Genomic DNA, 19,046 nt, shown 5'->3' on the forward strand with positions numbered 1-19,046 from the left:
ATTTTATGCATTAAGTGGTAAGAGATTGAGACTTTAATGCCCAATTACAAATAAAACACCCAATGGTACAAACCTATCTACCTGCAAAAGGGACCAGGAGATCATCACACGGCATTCTACCAGATCCATTATTCAACACATAACTATGTTGCCATAGCAAAACTTCTTCCATCTTTATGGCAAGGTAGCTATAAAAATATCTATGAAAATATTCTATACTGGGCACAGCAAATCTGTCTTAGGATTTGCTTTGTGGTATTGGGTGTCCCGTCCCCCCCCCCGTCCCCCCCCATAAAACACACTAGTGAAAATCATGACTAATCTCTTCAAAGATGACAGCCAAACGTGGCAGGCCACTGAGGATTCCTACCCCTCTGCACAGCACGGGTTCCTGCCTCCCCTCTGCGCTCTGGAACATGGGTAATTTTTTTTTTTTTCCCTTTTAAGAGGAGGCAGCAAGCTCTGGGAAAATACTTTTATGGCTAAGTGAGTTTTACCACCCACAAAGAGACAGGTCCCCAAGGGGCCTCACCGCCCACAAAAGATGAGCACTTCTGCAAAGCCTTACCCATTCTGATATAATGATATCTAGAAATTCATCTCTTTAACAATGCACACAAAAGGAATCAGCCTGCACCCTTCACTTTTAAGAACATGATCACTTCTCTCCAATGCCTTTCTGAATCTCAAAGGCAGCTTTAGATTCACAGCCACCAATACAAAGAAAGGCTTACTGGGATAGCTTGCATGAGAAAACACATTATACAAGCTTTCTCAGAGGCAGTGCTTGCTTCCAGTCCTGCAGCACTTGTGACACGAGGCAAATGGCTGGAAGAACCTCTCCAGCAAAGGGACCCCTAAAGACACCCTATGAAAACTCCTGCACATGCACCAGGAACTTTGAGACCAGTACTACGATCATAAATTTTCCTTTGAGACTAGGCAATAATTTTGCTAGTTTAAACACCTCATGTACTGGAAAAAAAACCTGTTTCAGCAATCAGTTACCTCAAGACAAGTGGTGAACTTTACGTGGCAGGACTTCAAGAAATTAAAAACTCCCAACACTATTGCTCAAGTATTGCTTTTTCTTCCAAGCTAAATTGACATCAGGTTCTGCATCTTTCTATGCCTTTTGTCTACTGTATTAAAGGGTGCTCTATCAGACATCTTTCCCCCACAGCTGTATCTATACCAATCAAGTAACAACTACCTACTACTTCTTTGATTAGCTAAATACATAAAGCTCATGTCATTCTATAGCTGAAGTTTTCCTCAGCTGATTTTTCCTTCAGCTATACTAAGTCCTTCTGAAATGTAGACACAAAGAGCTACACGTGGACTTGAACATCATCTGGAACGATGTCAGTAAGACTATATAAAAAAGATAACAGTAGTTTCATACTCCCTGATATTGCCTGCCTACGTAAGATTGTAGAGCTGTAGCATCCTGACAGGAATTCATATTCTATGGGTACACCCACAGCTCCCCAAAGCCATTTGCAAAGTTGCTACATTGCTCAAAACAAGACTTCCCAAAATGCAAATGGGATACACATTACTGGTCCCTAAGTACCTTATCTCACTCTGGGCTGTAATAATAGTCACAATGGTACCACTGCTTGGATCACCACTGGGAACAAAGCAATGGCAGCAAAGATCAGCCCTCCAAGCAAATAGATTTCGACTGCCATTCTAACATTCCATATTTTACTGTCTACAGTCAGAAGTGGATTGACCCCAGATCCAAACACCTTCTCTGAAAAGTCAACAACAATTAAGAGAGCTTAACTGCTGGTTTGTTCACATACATCTCTCCAGTCAAACTTGGATATCTCCAAAGATAAGAGACCACATAATCTCCACATGCAAACTGTTCCAGAATTTAACCACTCTCAGAGAAAGAAAAAGTTTTCTTCAAATGGAATTTCAATTTGTGTCCATTGCCTTTTGTCCTTTCACTGGGCATCCCTGGAAAGAGTCTGTCTCTCTTCATTCCTTCAGTTATTTATACATATTGACAAGATGCAGTCCAAGCCCTCTCTTCCCCAGGCTGAAGAGTTCCAGGCTGAATCTCTCTCAACCTATTTTCTCAAGTCAGTCTTTGTGGCCCTTCACTGCACTTACTCCAGTATGTCCATGCCTTTTCTGCACTGGGGTCCAGAACTGGACTAAGTAGTACAAATGTGGCCTTAGGAGGCCTGAAGAAAAGGATCACCTCCCTCAGTCTGCTGGCAATGCTCTTCCTAATTCAACACAGTACACTGATGGCCTTAATTTCTGAAGGGCACGTTTGCTGGCCCATGTTCAAGTTGCTGTCCACAGAACCCCCAGGTGATTCACTGCACAGCTCCTTTCCAGACAGTCCACAGCCTGTACTGGTGCATGGGGTCATTCTCCCTCAGATGTAGGACTCGGCATCTCTCTCTTCACTGAACTTAATGAGATTTGCTGGTCCATTTCCCAGTCTATGAAAGTCCCACTGAACAGCAGCATAACTTTCTGGTTCATCCCCTACTCCTCCCAGTTTTGCTGAGGGTGCACTCTGATCCCTCATCCAAGTGATGAATGAAGATCTCCTCTTCTAGGTAACATCCTTTCTGCCATCAGAGCAGGATGTAGCCTGCCTAATTTTAGACATCTAAGTAACCCACAGCAGAAAAGTACTCTTCCAAAACTCCCTATCTAATCAGTGTTAGATATATTGTCAGCTCCACAGAATATTCAGAGCACCTCATTTCAGCTCACTGCAGGTGATGAATCCTCAGAGCAGAGGTTTTTTTTTTTCTTCTGCTAACTATGCAGGAAGCTTGGCCTCCCAAGTCAGATGACCTCAAAATTACAGTGTAAATACCTCCCATAGTGCACATAGCTGCGGATTCTTATTTCCAGTTGACTCACAGTTCTCTCAATTAACACATTCCCAGACTTAGCAGATTGTGATAAACTATGGCTTGAGTTACGAAAGCATAAAGGAAAGACAAGAACAAAAAGGACCGAGCAATAGTAGGCTTTAAAGTGCTAATAGTATAATTTTGACTCTTTAGCTCCCCTTTACTGTGCAATATTTACGAGATTCATGGAAAATCTCTAGTTCTCAGGTGTGCAGGTTCTTTGCATACAAAAAAAAATTGATACACAAAATCTGTTTCAGAAATTAAACTGATTTTGTAATCACTCAAGCGTTAGAGTACTCTAGTCTCTGGAACCAAATAGGGTACAACATTTTACAAGGGCTGTGATGCAAGTTCATTCCATCTGCCCCACAATCTCTAGTGTTTTGCACTCTTAATGTCCCAACCAAAGAATTCAAACTGTACCTGTTCACAGATGTAAACAGAGAAGTCTATGTGACCACAGAGCAGGTCTGCTGCTAAGTGAAAGATGCAAGTGAGCAGTGACACAGAGTAAGCAGGGCATAATAAGCAGACAGCCAGAGTAAAGTTATTCCATACAGAAAGTACCCCGACACCTTCTGGCTGTTTGTGCTTTGTGTATGACAGCGTACAGCAGGAGCGGACAGCAAAACAAGGATGAGTAACTGCTCAGAGTCTCAATGCAGAATTTGGTATTTTGAATGGGAGGGAAAGGCTAACTGGAAACAATACACACAAAATCTTCCATCACATAAATGCATATGTTAATGGCTTTCTCTTAACACCACCTATCACCCACTTTCAGGAGACATCTAGATACACAGATAGATACTAAATCCCGTTTAGCTCAGAGGAGTATTTATCTACATCAAAATGAATGCCAACAGCTTAGGAACATTTGTGGAGGTCTCTGCACTGGACTAGCATTTCAGAAGAGATTGCCTGTAGGTCATAGAAAGGCTAATTGCATCAACTACCTATCAGTCTTCACTGTGCCAAGGTACAACATCCAGGATGACACAGATTAAAGCACCAGAAAAGAGGCAGCTGGACTGCCAATTAAAGCACAGAGCCGGAAAAAACAAACTCACTGGTGTCCTGCAATACAGGGAAAAATTACTTAAGTACTATAAAGATGGACCTGCTAGGAAGAATGTAGCATCTGTGGATCGGCTATCTGATCCCAGTGTCACCACAAAGTTGTGTATTAAGAGTTGTTTTCCAGACTTGTTTTTTTAAGCATTAACAAAGTGTCTTCCATCTTCTGGGAGAGTGATTTAATTTGAAGAATGTGTGATAAGAAGTTCACCTTCTCACCATAATCATGATGTTGTAAAATCCCGTAGCCACAGCTACAGAATCCATGAACTGGAAGTCAAGAAGGGATCTAATACTATGAGAAAGTTAACTCACAGTACATGACTTTATTCTGCACAAAGGACACTGAACTACCAGGAGATTTTATTTGAGATACTCTACTGTAATTGAGCAGCAACATTAAAAGCTTTTATGGTTGAAGGCTGATCGAGGAAAACACCAGCTGGTGAGAGACAAAGGCAGATAAGAGCTGAGGCGCCGCAACAAACCTTTGTGAAAGCTCAAGGACTGCAAGTGTGTTTTTAGAATACATGAAGCAAATTTTTAAGTGAACACTTAGATAAGAGGATGTCATGCAATTAAAGTCTTTGCCACATTTCCAAAATCCTACCACAAAATCTTCAAAAGCTTAAGTACCATGTTGAGGAAACCAACAACTCTGAGGATAACTCTCACCAGTCCCATGAAGGGACACTCCATCATTCCCTCCTGTAAGAAGTTCATTCATTTGCAATTCAGTCATACAGCCTCTTTTTTTCCTTACATTTCTTCATGAAAGGCTGCATAAACTGTTCTCAAGTCTGTGATGAAGGTGACATGTATCTATAGCTCTCAAGTCACAGAAGAATCTGAGGCATATTTTAAGCCTCTTATATCATTTAGTGTCCACTGACGTAGACCACAGAAAGACCATAAAAATAAAGTTACCCAAAGCTTCACATCTTTCCATATTTAGCAGTACCAAATAGACTTATAAAAGAAACAAGCAGCATAGAAAGCCACACAGCTATGTTCATTGATTCTATTATTCTACAGAACTCTCTACTGTGAAAAGCAGGATTAGATCAGGACACTAATTCAAATTCATACAGCTGTCTCGGATGAAAAGGCAGAAGCAAGCCAATATCAATAAGCCAGTGATGGACAGCTAAAGGTACAGATTCAGAATAACACTCAAATCTCAGGGAACTGTACAGAAAATACATAACTAGTAATACTGAGAAAAGCATGGGTACATTGGAGACAACTGGCAGTGAGCCTTCCTATCAACTTTTGCTGGTCTTATGGAGCTCTCAAGTTATCTTTGTCTTACCCTGCCCAGCTGTGCATCACTACAAGCACATTTGAGGGATGAGAGCATCTCAGAACAGAATTAACAGCATACTGTACATGATAGAACAGGATTAGGTCAAGATGATCTGAGCCACAGGAGGAAATCACACCTGAAATGCCAGAGGAACTGGAAATCTGCCTTCAACATGGTTTTGAAGGCAAAGAAACCTTTTATCATGATCACTTCTATCATTAGAGTAGAAGTGAAAGGTTACTGTAGGGCTAACTCAAGTTGCAATGGCAACCAATAGTCTATGCAGCTGCATATACCACAGGCTCAATGATATCCATTTAGCTGGCTTTAGGTTAGAGCCATTCACTTGTGAACATCAGCCCTGAATACAGCTAGAGTGATTAATAGATTGGGAATGTGCACCAGAAGGTACCTTAACTAGTGCATGTCACTGGTGAGAGGCCATCATCATAATTCTTATTAGGAGAACTATTGCATGCTCAATCACATCCTTCCTGTCCCAGAAGGATGACACTACCCATCTTAGCTAATTTTCACCACGATGAAACTTCATACACTCTAACAATTGTGTGTCAGCCGTTGCTGGCTGAAGAATATAAATTCATCAGAAGACACATGATTTCGAATTCTCCCACGAAGTAAAGCTCTAAAGAACAGCATAGCTTATAAGATTTTGGGGAAACAACAGCCAGACTTCCCACTTCAAAATTCTAGACTCTAAAGGGATCAACTGATTCTCAGCTTCATCCATGGCCTCACCCCCACCCCAGTGTAAGAAGGCTACAGACAGCTTGCTTTGGCAACTCCGGCAGAGATATCCAAAGCTGAACCATTATTGCACTTGTGGCAGGCTATACCCTGAATAGCTGTGGGATATGGAAAAATCTATAATCAAGCTCCCTCTTTGACTACATGTAAGTGTTCAGTCTTTGGTCTGAATATTTTACCCTGAGATAGCAACGAAATCATTCAGAAACTGTAAATGTAGAATTTGTATCACTCAAACCTTAAACTCTGTGGAATCTGGATCTGCCTACAAGGTGGAAGACTCACAGCAACTGTGCTGGATTGTGTTTTAGTAGATAAAAGTCTGGTGGCAAAGCCAGAACAGATAAACATAACCTATGACCACACAAAGAAAAATATTTTGTTTGTTGAGATACACATAACTGAATAGAACCCTATTAACACAAAGTGAGGAAAGACAGCAACATTTCACAAAGCTAGGTAACTCCATCATAAACTTTCATCTGTATGTCGTCTAATGAGTAATAACAGAAATGCCAACAAAATGGTATTTGTGACAATTTTTAAAGCCTTCTGCAAAGTTCCTTGGGAAACACTGATTCTCTTCTTCCCCTAAGCTTCCACTGAACTGAAACTAAAGTCTTCTTTGTTTCACTATACTATTAGCATGACTCTGTCCATCCCAAAGCAGTCAATTACTATAAAGCTGAGGCAAAAGTTCACAGAGGGGAACAAGAGGTCACAAGCACTTCAGCGGCAATGATGCAGACCTTTTCTTTTGAATGTATCTATGGATTTAAAAGAAGATATTAAAATGGACATCCTGGTCTGTGCTACCAGATGCCAAAAGATATCTGTAACCTGCCCATCACAACAGTGTCCTGCTTCCCAATGCAACTTAGGACAAAGAGAAATTTATTAAAAAAAACAAACAAAAAACCAAACCAAAACCAACAAATAAATGAACCAAAGAAGCAAACAAACAACAAAGCCAAACAAAACAGTGGGCAGCAATACTCAGCTTACAGAAACATTTCAAAAAAGCAGTAAGAAGTAGTAAACACAATACTGAGCTGTGTGTTCTTTGGAAATATTAGCGCTGCTGAGCTTTGCAGCAGTACTAACTCCCACTAGAAAAGGTGTAATCTCAACCCCCAGAACATCTTTTTGGTATCTCCTGGGAAGTGTAGAAGGGAAAAAGACATTCAAAAAAAGAAGGAAAAAGAAAACCAAACCAAAAATCAAACCCCCACTCTGTTGGCCCACAAATGGCAGAGAACCCAAGAGATTCTAAGACTGAAATGGCCCCAAGATGCAGTATTCCACCTACATTGTCACATGCAATCAATCAGCCATATGAAGTGAGAAACCAAAATATATTTACTGCTTTCATCATCACTTTAGCAACCAACCACTTCAACTAGCTTTCACTGTATGGATGTTTCCTTGGAGACCACAACTCCATCACTTAGGGCAGTTCACCAAGGAGAGGAGAGTGCAGAGGGTGGCTTGCAGCCCACACCACCAAAAGCCTTAAAAAAGCTGCCAAATGAACTCTCGGGTTTCTTGATGAGTCTTGAAATACAGGGGAATATGGAAGATTGAAAAATATGCTAGTGTTATACCAGTATTTTAAAAGGTTGAAATAGGATGAGACTGTCAGTCTTGACATTGATTCCAGACAAAATAATGAAAAAGCTGATATAAGACTCAGTTAATAAAGGATTAAAGGAGGACAGTGTAATTACTGCCAATCAACGCAGACTTTACAGAAAAATATAACTTGTCAAACTACCAACACTTTTTGGTGTGATTACAAGTTTCAATGCTAAAGGTAACAATGTTGATGTAATATATTTTCACATGGTGTTTTACTTGGTGCCAGAAAGCACAGTGATGCAGCATTCTGTATCAGCTGAGAGATCTGAACTGCACCGGCAGATAATGAGGCAGGCAGGTGCTGCTGGGGGGAGTTGCTGTTCCAGTGCTCCATGCAAATTAGGCTGCTGGCATGGAGAGCTCCCTGTCTGTCATGTTGACTGGTATCTCTTCATTCTCCCCCTGGGCTCCCACCTACTCTACCCATCTGCTGCTACCATTCCCATGCTTTGCCGGGAAGTGCCTTGGCACAAGGATGGCCACCAGTCCCGACTAGGACAAAGGGCTCTGATTTGACCTAAGCTCTGCCTGGCATGTTAGTCATTCTGCCCAACCCACTGCACTGCTGGACTAGTCCATCTGCAGAGACAACCTGCAATTTCTAGGGGTTCATTAAATTTGACTGTAAGGATTCAGTCTCGAGGCAGTCCTCCCTAGCGTGCAGCAATTGTCTGTGTAACACTTGCGTGAGAATGACACTTAAACAACAGAAAGCTCCTCACATCAAGCAGAGAGCTGAAAGTAAACGGACAGAACCTGACAGTAAGAGCTCTGACATTAAGAAATTTAGTCAGCACACCACAGTAATTCACACACTAAAATCTCCATCTGCTCCTTTGATTTCCTCTCAGTATATAGCAGTAAATGGGGCAGTGGACAGGAGCAGAAGTACAATTGGATGTATTTTTCCAAACAGCAGTTCTCAGTCTTACTTGATCACAGAAGTCTACTGTCAGTTTTTAGAAAACTGTCAAGTTAGCAATACAGGGTTTTTTGGTATCTCTTCTCAAATGCTGTAGAGGTTACATAATACATTTGGCATTTTTGCATTTAAACATAATTCAAAAATGACAGTCTGGATACATGGTAGAATGAAGCAATTCAAAGCATTCAAGCTTAGATTAGCCTTTGTTAATGGGAAAATAGATGATTGATTTTTTCCTCAGCCAAGGCTGTCAACCTCACCCATAACTACTAGGCCAGGGTTAAAGTACTTTTGAGTTTGAATAGAGGTTTTTCAGCATGATACTGAAGAAAGAGCTACCACAAGCCTTGGCACAGGCTAAATATAAAGGAAAGTATACTATCAGCACTGTAACATTCAATGGCTCTGAAATACATTACTGAAAATTACAACGCTGCTGACCAACATAATGGGTATAAGAAATTCTCTGGCTATTCCACAATTGCAACCTCATCTTCTAGTTCTTGCCTGTCATGCCTCCACCTAGTATTTTCAATTTCAACTCTCCTTTTTCCCGCAACACATGAAGAAGTTTTTGAGCATGGATGTATAAAAGCATTTTGAAAGCTGAAAGCATGGGTAAAATAAACCAAATACTAAACCAACATAACACAAGCAGTTACTGTATTTGAAGAATAAATTTTATATTTAGGTCAATGAAAGCCTTTACTGTAGAGTCCCAGCCATTCCCAGTGTGAGGTTCCACAACACTGCCAGAGTGAACAAACTTTGCCTTACAAAGGCTAAGCACAGCATCACACAGAAAAAACTGATCGTGATTTTTGAAACCTCCACGATTACAGTTTCTGTCTTTCTTTGTTATTCTTGGCATATGTGCAAGAAACAGCAAGCATATGTGTTTTGGGGCTCAAATTCCCCAAAAAGCATAGATGAAAAAGCCAGCTATTTCCCAGCCACAGTGGAACAGGCAAACTCCAAGGAGGCCTGGAGGAGGGACGAAGGCAGGTGTCTCCAGCAAAGCTGGGCAACACAAGAGTTCTGCAATGTTGCCTGGCAGCAAGTAATTATCTGCCAGTGTGCTGCTTCCACGTGCCAACAGCCAAAGCCCACACAGGCAGCAAGCACAGGCAAGTACATGCGTCAGCTAACACTACAGGTTAGCTCCACTGTTCCCTGAGGGATACAAGCACAGGTCCTTTGGATGAGACTTTGGCTCAGTTCTTATGACTCAACAGCACTGGGAACCACTCAGCCCAAAATGTCCAGGGAGACAGAAGTCTGGAAAATGATGGAAATCTACTATCAAAGACAAGACCACTGCCATACTGAACCAGCACTGCAAAACCAGCAACAGTTCTACCCCAAAATGACTGGGAAATCTCCAATAAAATCAGATTAGATAAATCCTGTCAAAAATGACTTAGGCATAGTTGATTGTGCCTTTGGATAACATAAAGAGTCATGCAGCCTCTTGAAAAACCTTTCAGCACTCCTTTCAGTGATGGTCCTGTGATTACCTAAAGGAAGGAGGAAAACCACATCCCAACCTACCTGTCCATACATCATCTCTTGTTATTCTCCAAGCTTCAAAATTACTCCCCCACACCGGGGTTAATTAGAGAGCAACTCAGACCCAGCCAAAAAAGACTCACCCTCAAGATATGTGTCATCCATAACCATCTCATTCATGAACTGCCAGACTGCCATACTCCTCCTCCTCTTTCCCCCACCTCCCTTTCCACCTCCACTTGCCCTCTAAGGCTCCCAAATGCCTGTGTGCTGTATGTGGTGGCAGCTGAGTTTTTTAATATGCACTTATTAAGATCCTAATTGAATCCCACATTGCCTTGTGTGCGTCTTCCTAGCCGGAACATGAACAAGGCACCCTATAATTCAATTAGAAGGACCTGCAGCAAGCCGATCATTAGTCTGTCAGGTTGTTTAAAAAAAGATATCTAGGAATAGGGAAAGAAGTTAAATAAAGGGAGAATTGTTAATACCCGTCCCCAATTCATGCAGACACTTCCACACATACCTGAAGCATGGAATCTGCAATGTTCAAGCACTTGAATGACAGCTTACTACATCAATCCAACAGTCCTTTCTCTTGCTTCAGACAACTTAAATAGAACCTCAAAAGTTGGAATTAATTCTCCTCATCAATCCTTCTCTGTTCAGATTCATAAGAAAACACCACTAACATACATGACTACTGCAAATAAGGAAATCTCATTACCTGCCAAGACCCTGTTGACAGAGGAATGGGTGGCTAAGCCAGGCTGTCCTCGTTCATGGAAAATCCCAGCATAAGGCAAATACTCTGGCAGCAAGAAGCGTCTGCAAAACAAAGAGAGTAAAACATGGAGAAAGCAATCCTGTGTACTACAGCCCTGAAGAGCCACTGCAATTACTTTGAGGAAATATGACTACATTCCAGCAGACTACAGTAGAGGGAAGGCTGGAATCCTCTGCTTAGCCAACCACTTCCCTGCTTCAAACAAAAAGTAAATTACAGATTAGATCCTCCTCTGATCAACGTGGCTGCAAAGATCAGCACTAAACAAATCCTCTACCTCCCACAATAGCTTCCTCATCTCAAACCAGCACATTGTGCTGATAATCTCTGATCAGATTCTTTTCTCCTCCTATTCTGCCTTCACACTGTGACCTCAGCCTGTAAGTAAAAAGCACTAAGACCATGCTATCTTTCAAACATCACAAGACAAGCAGCTCATACTAACACACCATCCCGAGATCCCAGAAAGTACAAACCATGGATAAAGAAGCCCTGTCTAAGAGAAGGACTCTTGGACAGAGTACAGAGAGCTGTACTGCTGGTAACTCCAGGATTTCCACACATTTTGCTCTTACCCACAGATGCATTACCTCGGGACAAAGCGCCCCAGTGATGGTGCAGACATGCGGGCGTTCCGGGGAGCTCGGTGCCTGGATCGGTCTCCATTGTCCCTTCAGCAAAAGAAAGAAAATTACTGTACATTAAAAATACTATGTAATAAAAGCATTTTCCAAGAAAACAAAACACCAGTGGCATCACCTAGTCAACCTGAGTATGCTACAGAGACTCAACAGCTCTTACGCTGCCAATGTCCCAAATTCACACGAGTAACTGTACCAAATCCTCTGCCGGTTTTATATAAGGATAACCCTAAAGTTCACTTTCTTCATTGTTTGACAATGTCTCAAAAGTATCAACAAAACCACAGAGAGTCAATGAATCAATGTCAGCACCTGAGCAAATGAAAGAGAAACATCAGAATTTTGACCAGGAAAGCACAAAGCAAGCTCACCCCAGTCCTCAGAAGAACCTTCTGTTAGTCAAAGAGATCTGTTAAAGTTCACATTTTCATTCCCAGGAGTGCAGGCAAAAGAGCAAAATCTGCAGACTATTCTTTTGTGTTCCTTCCCTGAAGGTCCAGTTTAAGTGTCATCAGATCTTAAAACTATCTCACTTTTCATAAGCTCTTCCAGTTAAATCAGAAGTGTTAGGTGGTGTCAGACAAAATTGCATCTCCTGAACAACATCTCATTCTGTTTCACAATAACAATTCTCTTTCTGGGCCTTGGGGAACAAGGGGAAAGGGTCTAGCATCTATTGTCCTACAGCAGACACAGGAAAGCACTTCTCCAGCAGTGTAACACTGAACAGGCTTTCATGGAGAGGCTGCAGAGCTGCTATCCTTGTAAGTCTCAAGATAAGAGCTAGACAAACTCAAGGGTGGCCCAGTCTGGTTTTGGTAATGACAGCTGTGCAACAAGCAGGAGATCAAACTGGAGGACCTTTAGAATCCCCATCACACACAATTCCTGATATTGCATTCCTAGGCCACAAGGTGTCTTATAATTATACAGCACTAAAACTGCAAGGAAAATAATGAGACTCCATGAGAACTCTGGAGTTCTGAAAGAGACCTTAAACAGTGCTTTCTTCTCTGTTCAGAAATTTACTCTCTGTATGACCTTGCACAAGTAACAAATCTGCTCCCCATGGATTCCAAATCCCCATCTATAATTGCAGCCCTGTCTCCTTCCCAAGCAGTTGAAGGGGGAATATTACTTGCAGAGCCTTGAAATCACTAGGAAACTAAATATTCCTTATGCAATGCACTAGCAGCACATTTCTAACCCACTCCAGCAAGCTGCGCATTTTATAATTTTTCTTCGTTTTGCTTTTATGAAGTCAGTGAGCAAGAAACGTGGGCTGAGAAGAAAGTCTATTACGTGGCTGTTTCCCACACACTTGAGGAACCCAGGAACACAAAAGCAGAGGTTCTTCTGCAAAGCTCGTTAGTGTTTCAAGCCATTTCACCAAAACCAAATCTGAATCCAAGCTCAAAGCTTCCATTTCTCCTCCCACTGTAGATGCAGCATTTGCAGTTCACAGCCAAAGCCGCACCTCACCCTCAGGATTTTGTGTAACCAGCAGGGTTCCTGAGATCAGAAATGCAAAAGCTACTGCTGTTCTTTTATCACAGGCCTCCAGCCTATTAAGATGGAGATCAATAACAGAAGGAATCCTGCAAACTTGAGTGCTGACATATCAACTTTTGTTGCTAAAGAGAAAAGACCAAAGGAAAAAGAAATGTCATGTTCCAGATCTTATCACACACAGTAAGAGCTAGCAGAAGACAAGAAATACTTTTTAAAAACCTCCATGTAGCAGCTTTTGAAATGACACAGATATGCAACCCTGTGAGAAAAGCAACAAAACCGTTTTCAGGGTTTTTATTTACTTTGGACATTTATTGGAATTGGAAGACACTTTTGTAATGGACAAATATCAGCAAGAGCACCAACAGCAGGACTACACTCTACAGAACTCTCCAGTTGAAGAGAATCTCAGCAGCAGGTTTCAAAATGAATGAAAAATTAGCTCCAGCAAACATAAGGAGATAAAAGAGCAAAGTCTACAGACTAAATCAAGAGACCTAGAGGAACTAATTGTTCAAGTTTTTTTAATTGCTACTAGCCACAACTCCTAGCATCCACAAAAACATTTTCAGACACATTTTCTAACCAAGGCAACTTTCTGATGTGAGAAGTCCATCTTGTACTTCCCTATTTATTTACTGCGTACAGAATCTCCTGACAATACGGGAAAATGCCTAAAAGGGAAAAATATAGACTAGGATTTTTTTCAGTTTTCACCATGACAGAGACAGCCTCTACTAATGCAAAAGACAGACATATATTTTTAACATCCCTTTAAAAAAATAAATAAAAAACACAAACCCACATCCCAGTGGCCACCTGTTCTATAACTCAAGACTGAAGGGAGTAAGAAAAGTGGCTATCCTTCAAGAATGCTAGAATTCCTATTTACTGTAAGTAGAAGTGTAAGCTATACTCTCCTGGAATAAAGAAAAATATTACTAAACATTACTCTGAATTACTAATTTATAGAGTCATTTATATCTAAACTCCCATGTTCAACAACTACATGAAAGAGTGTCTAGTCCAGCATTGCAAAGCTAGAACCGCTGATATTACCCTGGTGCCAGCTGAAGATTATTTCTGCACCCTCTAAAAAGGAAAATAAAGAATGCCCTACAGATTGGTGAAAATGGGTGGCACTTTGTGTTATTTCTGTAGCACACACAGCCTGCTGACAGAGGGAGGAGAGCAGATGTTAGCACACTGCAGCGCCAGCGTGAAGCACTCCAGCAAGAAATGAGAAGTTTCCAAGGCTCCCTAAAGTACTGATGAAGATCTAATGCTCTACTTTCTATTTAGTGTCAACTACCTACAGATTCATTAGCTAATGATTCACACTGGATAGTTTAATTAACATTACCTGCAGAAGTGGAAAGCAAATTCCTCAGTGTGTGTGTGAATCTACACTAAAAAAAGCCTCTGCTATAAAGCAACTCAATAACCTTGCTAAAGTAAATGAAATAAACCACAGCAAGGCGACAAGGGAAATGTAATACTCTAATTATTAACACACTAATTTGTCTCAGCAGGAAAACTGGAAGAACTAACAAATGGACAAAATAACTTTTAAGGTCTGGCTCAAAATTCAGGTTATTCATCAGTTGTTCAGATACCATGGTGGCACAAATCAAAACAGTGATGTGGAGAATAAGACCTGGTAGGGGAGAAATAATATTAACATCAACCTACAATGGAGCATGAAAAGAAAGCAATTCCCAAGAATTCAGGAGAAATATGGACATTTAATAGGGCATAAGAAGGATGCAAGTTTATCCTAAATTGGATAAGACAGTCAAATCCCCTTGGATTTTTCTTCTGTTGTCTTGTTTGATTGTTGAGAGAAAAAATTGACTAACGTAAATTTAATGGACCAGCAATACCAGCTCTGAAAACAGAGAAAGAGATACAAAATTTTGCATCCCAAAGTTTGGAGAAAAAGGCATTCTTTTTCATCTGGTAACTTGGCTACTGCACTAATAACAGCGGATACAGAAGACAGTAAGGACAAAAAAAAGCGCCATGTTCTGCTTTTCTGTCTTGGCAAGAATTCACTTTAATATTTAGAGATTGTTGTATCAGGAAGTGAAATTAAACACACAGCATGGGATTTCTAATGCAATCTGTTGGTCTAACTGTTCCCATTGTAGTCAATATTAAAACTCCCACTGACTACACTGCCAATAGAATTAGGTCAACAATGACCATTTTGAAAAGCCATTTAATTATCAAAGCCAGCACTAGTAAGCCATGTAAGTTCAGAGGAATCAAATTGTATCACACCAAGCCAATTCTTTCATATTTTCAGCATTTTATCATGTTTCATGCAATCCAATTTAAAATACTAAATCAATTTGTATTGCATAGGTTAGACACTCACATACAATAGAAATGCTAAATAATTGTTTGAGTGGCATCTACTACTTTCCTTTAAGGTCAACACTGGAAGTTGCACCATCTTCATGCAGCAGAAAAAAAACAATGTTTGAAGCACTGAGAAAATGTGAACTATCTGTACTGACTTGCTGTATTTTTTTTGCTAATTGCAGCAGGTTACTTCAGAGGAGATAGGACAGAGGGCAGGAGCAGCCCAAAGGTCCTATCAAGAGCTCAGAGGAGGTTACCAGACACTGCAAACTCATTTGGCTTTACTGCTTGGTCAGGTCTCACTGCAAGTCCTCTAAAGTGGGTTCCTGGAAGATGGCATATTAAACTGGCCATACTAAAGCAGAAGCAGATCCTGCAATCTTGCAACTTACTTCACAGGATTCACTGCTGATTTGGATGAAAACACATGACATACGACTTTAGAAGAGTGTACTCTTCTAGAGTTACACAGTACTCCAAGACAAAGCGTGTACTGTGTTTTAGAAAGGGTACAGAAGTAGGAAAAAAGATGAGGAAGAGAACATCACTTTTGCTGGTGGTTCTAAGAACATGTTGATTACTTTCCAGCACCGTCCTGATGGGTTAGGTAACATACAGTGTTGGGGACACTATGACAGAAAGTTAACTACTAACTTCACCACTCAGAGAAGCAGCAAATACCAGATATTAACACTTTAATCTGTCTGATCCTGCAAGATCCTGAGCATCTAACAGAAATCAATTTAGAGAAAAATGGGAGCACTTCCAGTAAATAAGCCTCTCAAAACAGAGAGGTAAACACCAATATAAATCATTGTCATTCTGAATGTTTTAGTGAGCGACAGGCATCCTAGAAGACAAAAGGAAAAGCCACACTGTAAGATGGTTGCAATTCTGCATAGGGGCATAGTAGCTAAAATAGTATCTCCTGGATGAGTTACACTAGTGTCTTATTCAAAAATAAAGGTTCCGTACAGCATGTGCTACTTTACTCAAAATCCTCAAGGCTTGGAGAAGTTACCAACTCAAACCAGGAAAAGGGGATCACCCTACTTCTGGCTCCTTGGACAAATGTATCTCACCTAAAACCAGGATTATGTTAAAGGTGAAACATTAAAGACAACTAACTTATCTAAGAGGAGAGTTATTTCCACAAGTTGATACAAAGAAGGAAGCCAGGAGCATAGGTTCTATCAAAAAGGGTACAAATATTGACATCCACAGATTTAAATGACTACTGTACAGTTTTTTTAAAGTATATCTAAAAGAACACACATAATCTGGTAAAAAAAAAGTTATACATTTATAAACCCATCTCTGAAGCATACAGTCATTACTGAAGAAGTACTTGAGGCAGAACTGAGGGAAACAACAAGAAAAACAAGAAAAATGTGCATTTGTTACACAAAAATACATTCCTGACACTAAATGTATGGTTGTGGAGTGAGGTCCCAAGTGCAAGACTGGAAGCCAAAATCAACTGAAAAATAAAAATAGTAGGGAAACTACCAAGAGTGACGGTGGCCAGCTGGAGAGACAGGAACTAGAATAGATTTTTAACACAGTAATTGATAAAGAAGTTAGACAAGTCAGTCAAGCCTTTCCATCATTCTGCATTCTTCTGAAGGCTGAAATGCCAATCTCTCAATAGGAGCTTTTGGAAAGGACCACCAGAGAAAATGTGTATCTATTTATCAACTAAAACTTCCTATAAAACAGCAGACTGTTGAGTTACTGATGGCTTTGCTGACCGAAGAGAAACAAACCCCCCAGTCTTGATTACCACTCAAAGCACTGCTCAGGGGAAAATGTATTTATAAGATTAAAAATGGCACTTCAGAAGATCAAGTGTTTCAGAAAAGGATTATCACATATGAGAGGTCAAGAGAAATAGCAGTACTTGCCTGTAAAATGCCAAGGATTAAATGCTTCAGAGAAAGACTGATTTGGAACTAGAATGAAGCACTCACTCTTTTCTAGGCACATGATCCAGTTATTTCTATTTTAATCAGCTCACTGTGTGGTGGGCTCACAAACTGATAATGCTGTTTTAGAATAAGACTGATACACTTCACAGCTACAGTGAATCATTAGAAAGCAGAAACATCAGCAGCCAGACAAAGCTAGAGAGGCATCAACTTTTGTCTCTTTTTAAAAAAATCCATCACACTGTTATGCTTGCAAAGGAAACAGAATTGAAACCATAACTTCACAAGCAACGCTAATCTGTTAGATCTATGGGCTTCAAGAATGCAGACCACTACCTGCTTGCATGGCCAGCAACAAACCAGTAACAGCTTGCTTCCTAATTACTCTCATTAACAGTGGACTTCACCTACTAGGTGACCTAGTTTGATTTCTGAGTTGCATAGACACAAAATAAAAGCAAAAGGAAAACAATGGACAGAGTTTAGATTTGTTAGAAAAACTCAGAATTACCATCTTGACACTGAATTGTTTCTACGGACTCAGGCAACCAACAGTATGGAGTATGACGGGCGCTTTTCTGGCAACTGCCACCTTTCCAAAGGCACACATTCTTTCACCACCCTGATATGAAAACACTTGCCTTGCTGGGATGTGACTTAATGGTAAAGCAACATTATGCTAGAGAGGTTAGCAAAATCCTGCAGTACTGCTGCAAGGAAACAGTTATTGCCTGTTCACTGCATCGATGCAACATTACTAGACATTATGACCAAGATAAGGGTAATATAGACGACTGTCACAAAAGATAAAAGATTAAAAGAATGGGGAAAGTGAAGCTGCAGGCTACTATGAGTAGATCACAAGACAAGCTAACACTCTAACTAATCCTTGAAAAATTAAGTTCAAAGAGTAGGTTCAGTATCACTCCCATTCATCCAGCACCTGTAACTGTCTTGCCTGAAATTGTGTTTAAGATGATGAATATAGTTAACATAAGTTGCTGTGTATCTGGAAGAAACAACCCAGTGGTAACTGCTTCAGAAACCTCTAGCAGAGAAGAAAAAAACCCAGAAAGTGACCACCAAGTTACACATATTTGCATCTGCTTTGAAAGCCAGTTTTGTACAGACTCATCTTCATCAAAAACAATGACGCAGTGCTATGTGAGGCAAGAAACAAAGGCAGATGAAAAAACCACAAAAACAGATAAAGGAGCTCTGGGAAGAAAGAAACAAATAGCCTGCTTTATGTGAACTCAAATAGCAAATTGCTAGCAAGAACATTATTTGTAGATGCTCAAGAAAGATAACAAACTGTCTCATCTAAGATTTCCAGGAAAAAAGGCTACATTTTCTGCAGTATAATGACCTGTCGTGGACCCTAAAAATCCATTTCCATCAGCACTTGAATGACATGAAGAGCCTATTAAGATTCTCACATCTCCTATATGTCTCTTTTTAACTGCAGATGTAAACATCAGGATGGCAAGGAGAAAAAGGAGAAAACCCACCCTAATTGCTTTTAGAAATCTTGTAATTTGGAAATGATATCACTATTTCTAGAACAAAAGCATACCACTGATCAAGTTATCTCTCTTATCCACCTTCACTATGTCCTATGAGAGCTTAACACTTGGCATACCATCAACCTACAGACCCCCAACAAAGTAAAGCTCCTTCTTTACCTCTGG

General features: G+C 40.5%; 1 protein-coding gene across 2 annotated transcripts in view; it reads right to left on the reverse strand.

The window, feature by feature from the left end:
* AMBRA1 (autophagy and beclin 1 regulator 1) overlaps positions 1–19,046 on the reverse strand; it is a 125,984-nt gene that overhangs the window by 64,911 nt on the left and 42,027 nt on the right. The window contains exons 10-11 of one of the 2 annotated variants that reach the window (XM_064714473.1): positions 11,498–11,581; positions 10,848–10,948 (exon numbers count right to left, since the gene is read on the reverse strand). In XM_064714473.1, coding sequence (XP_064570543.1) covers positions 10,848–10,948; positions 11,498–11,581 — 185 coding nt within the window. The remainder of the gene's footprint in view (positions 1–10,847; positions 10,949–11,497; positions 11,582–19,046) is intronic. The other variant, XM_064714474.1, reaches the window with a different exon arrangement.

The sequence above is a fragment of the Zonotrichia leucophrys genome, chromosome 5 (genome assembly GCF_028769735.1).
Source record: "Zonotrichia leucophrys gambelii isolate GWCS_2022_RI chromosome 5, RI_Zleu_2.0, whole genome shotgun sequence".
In the NCBI taxonomy this organism is placed as follows: domain Eukaryota; kingdom Metazoa; phylum Chordata; class Aves; order Passeriformes; family Passerellidae; genus Zonotrichia; species Zonotrichia leucophrys.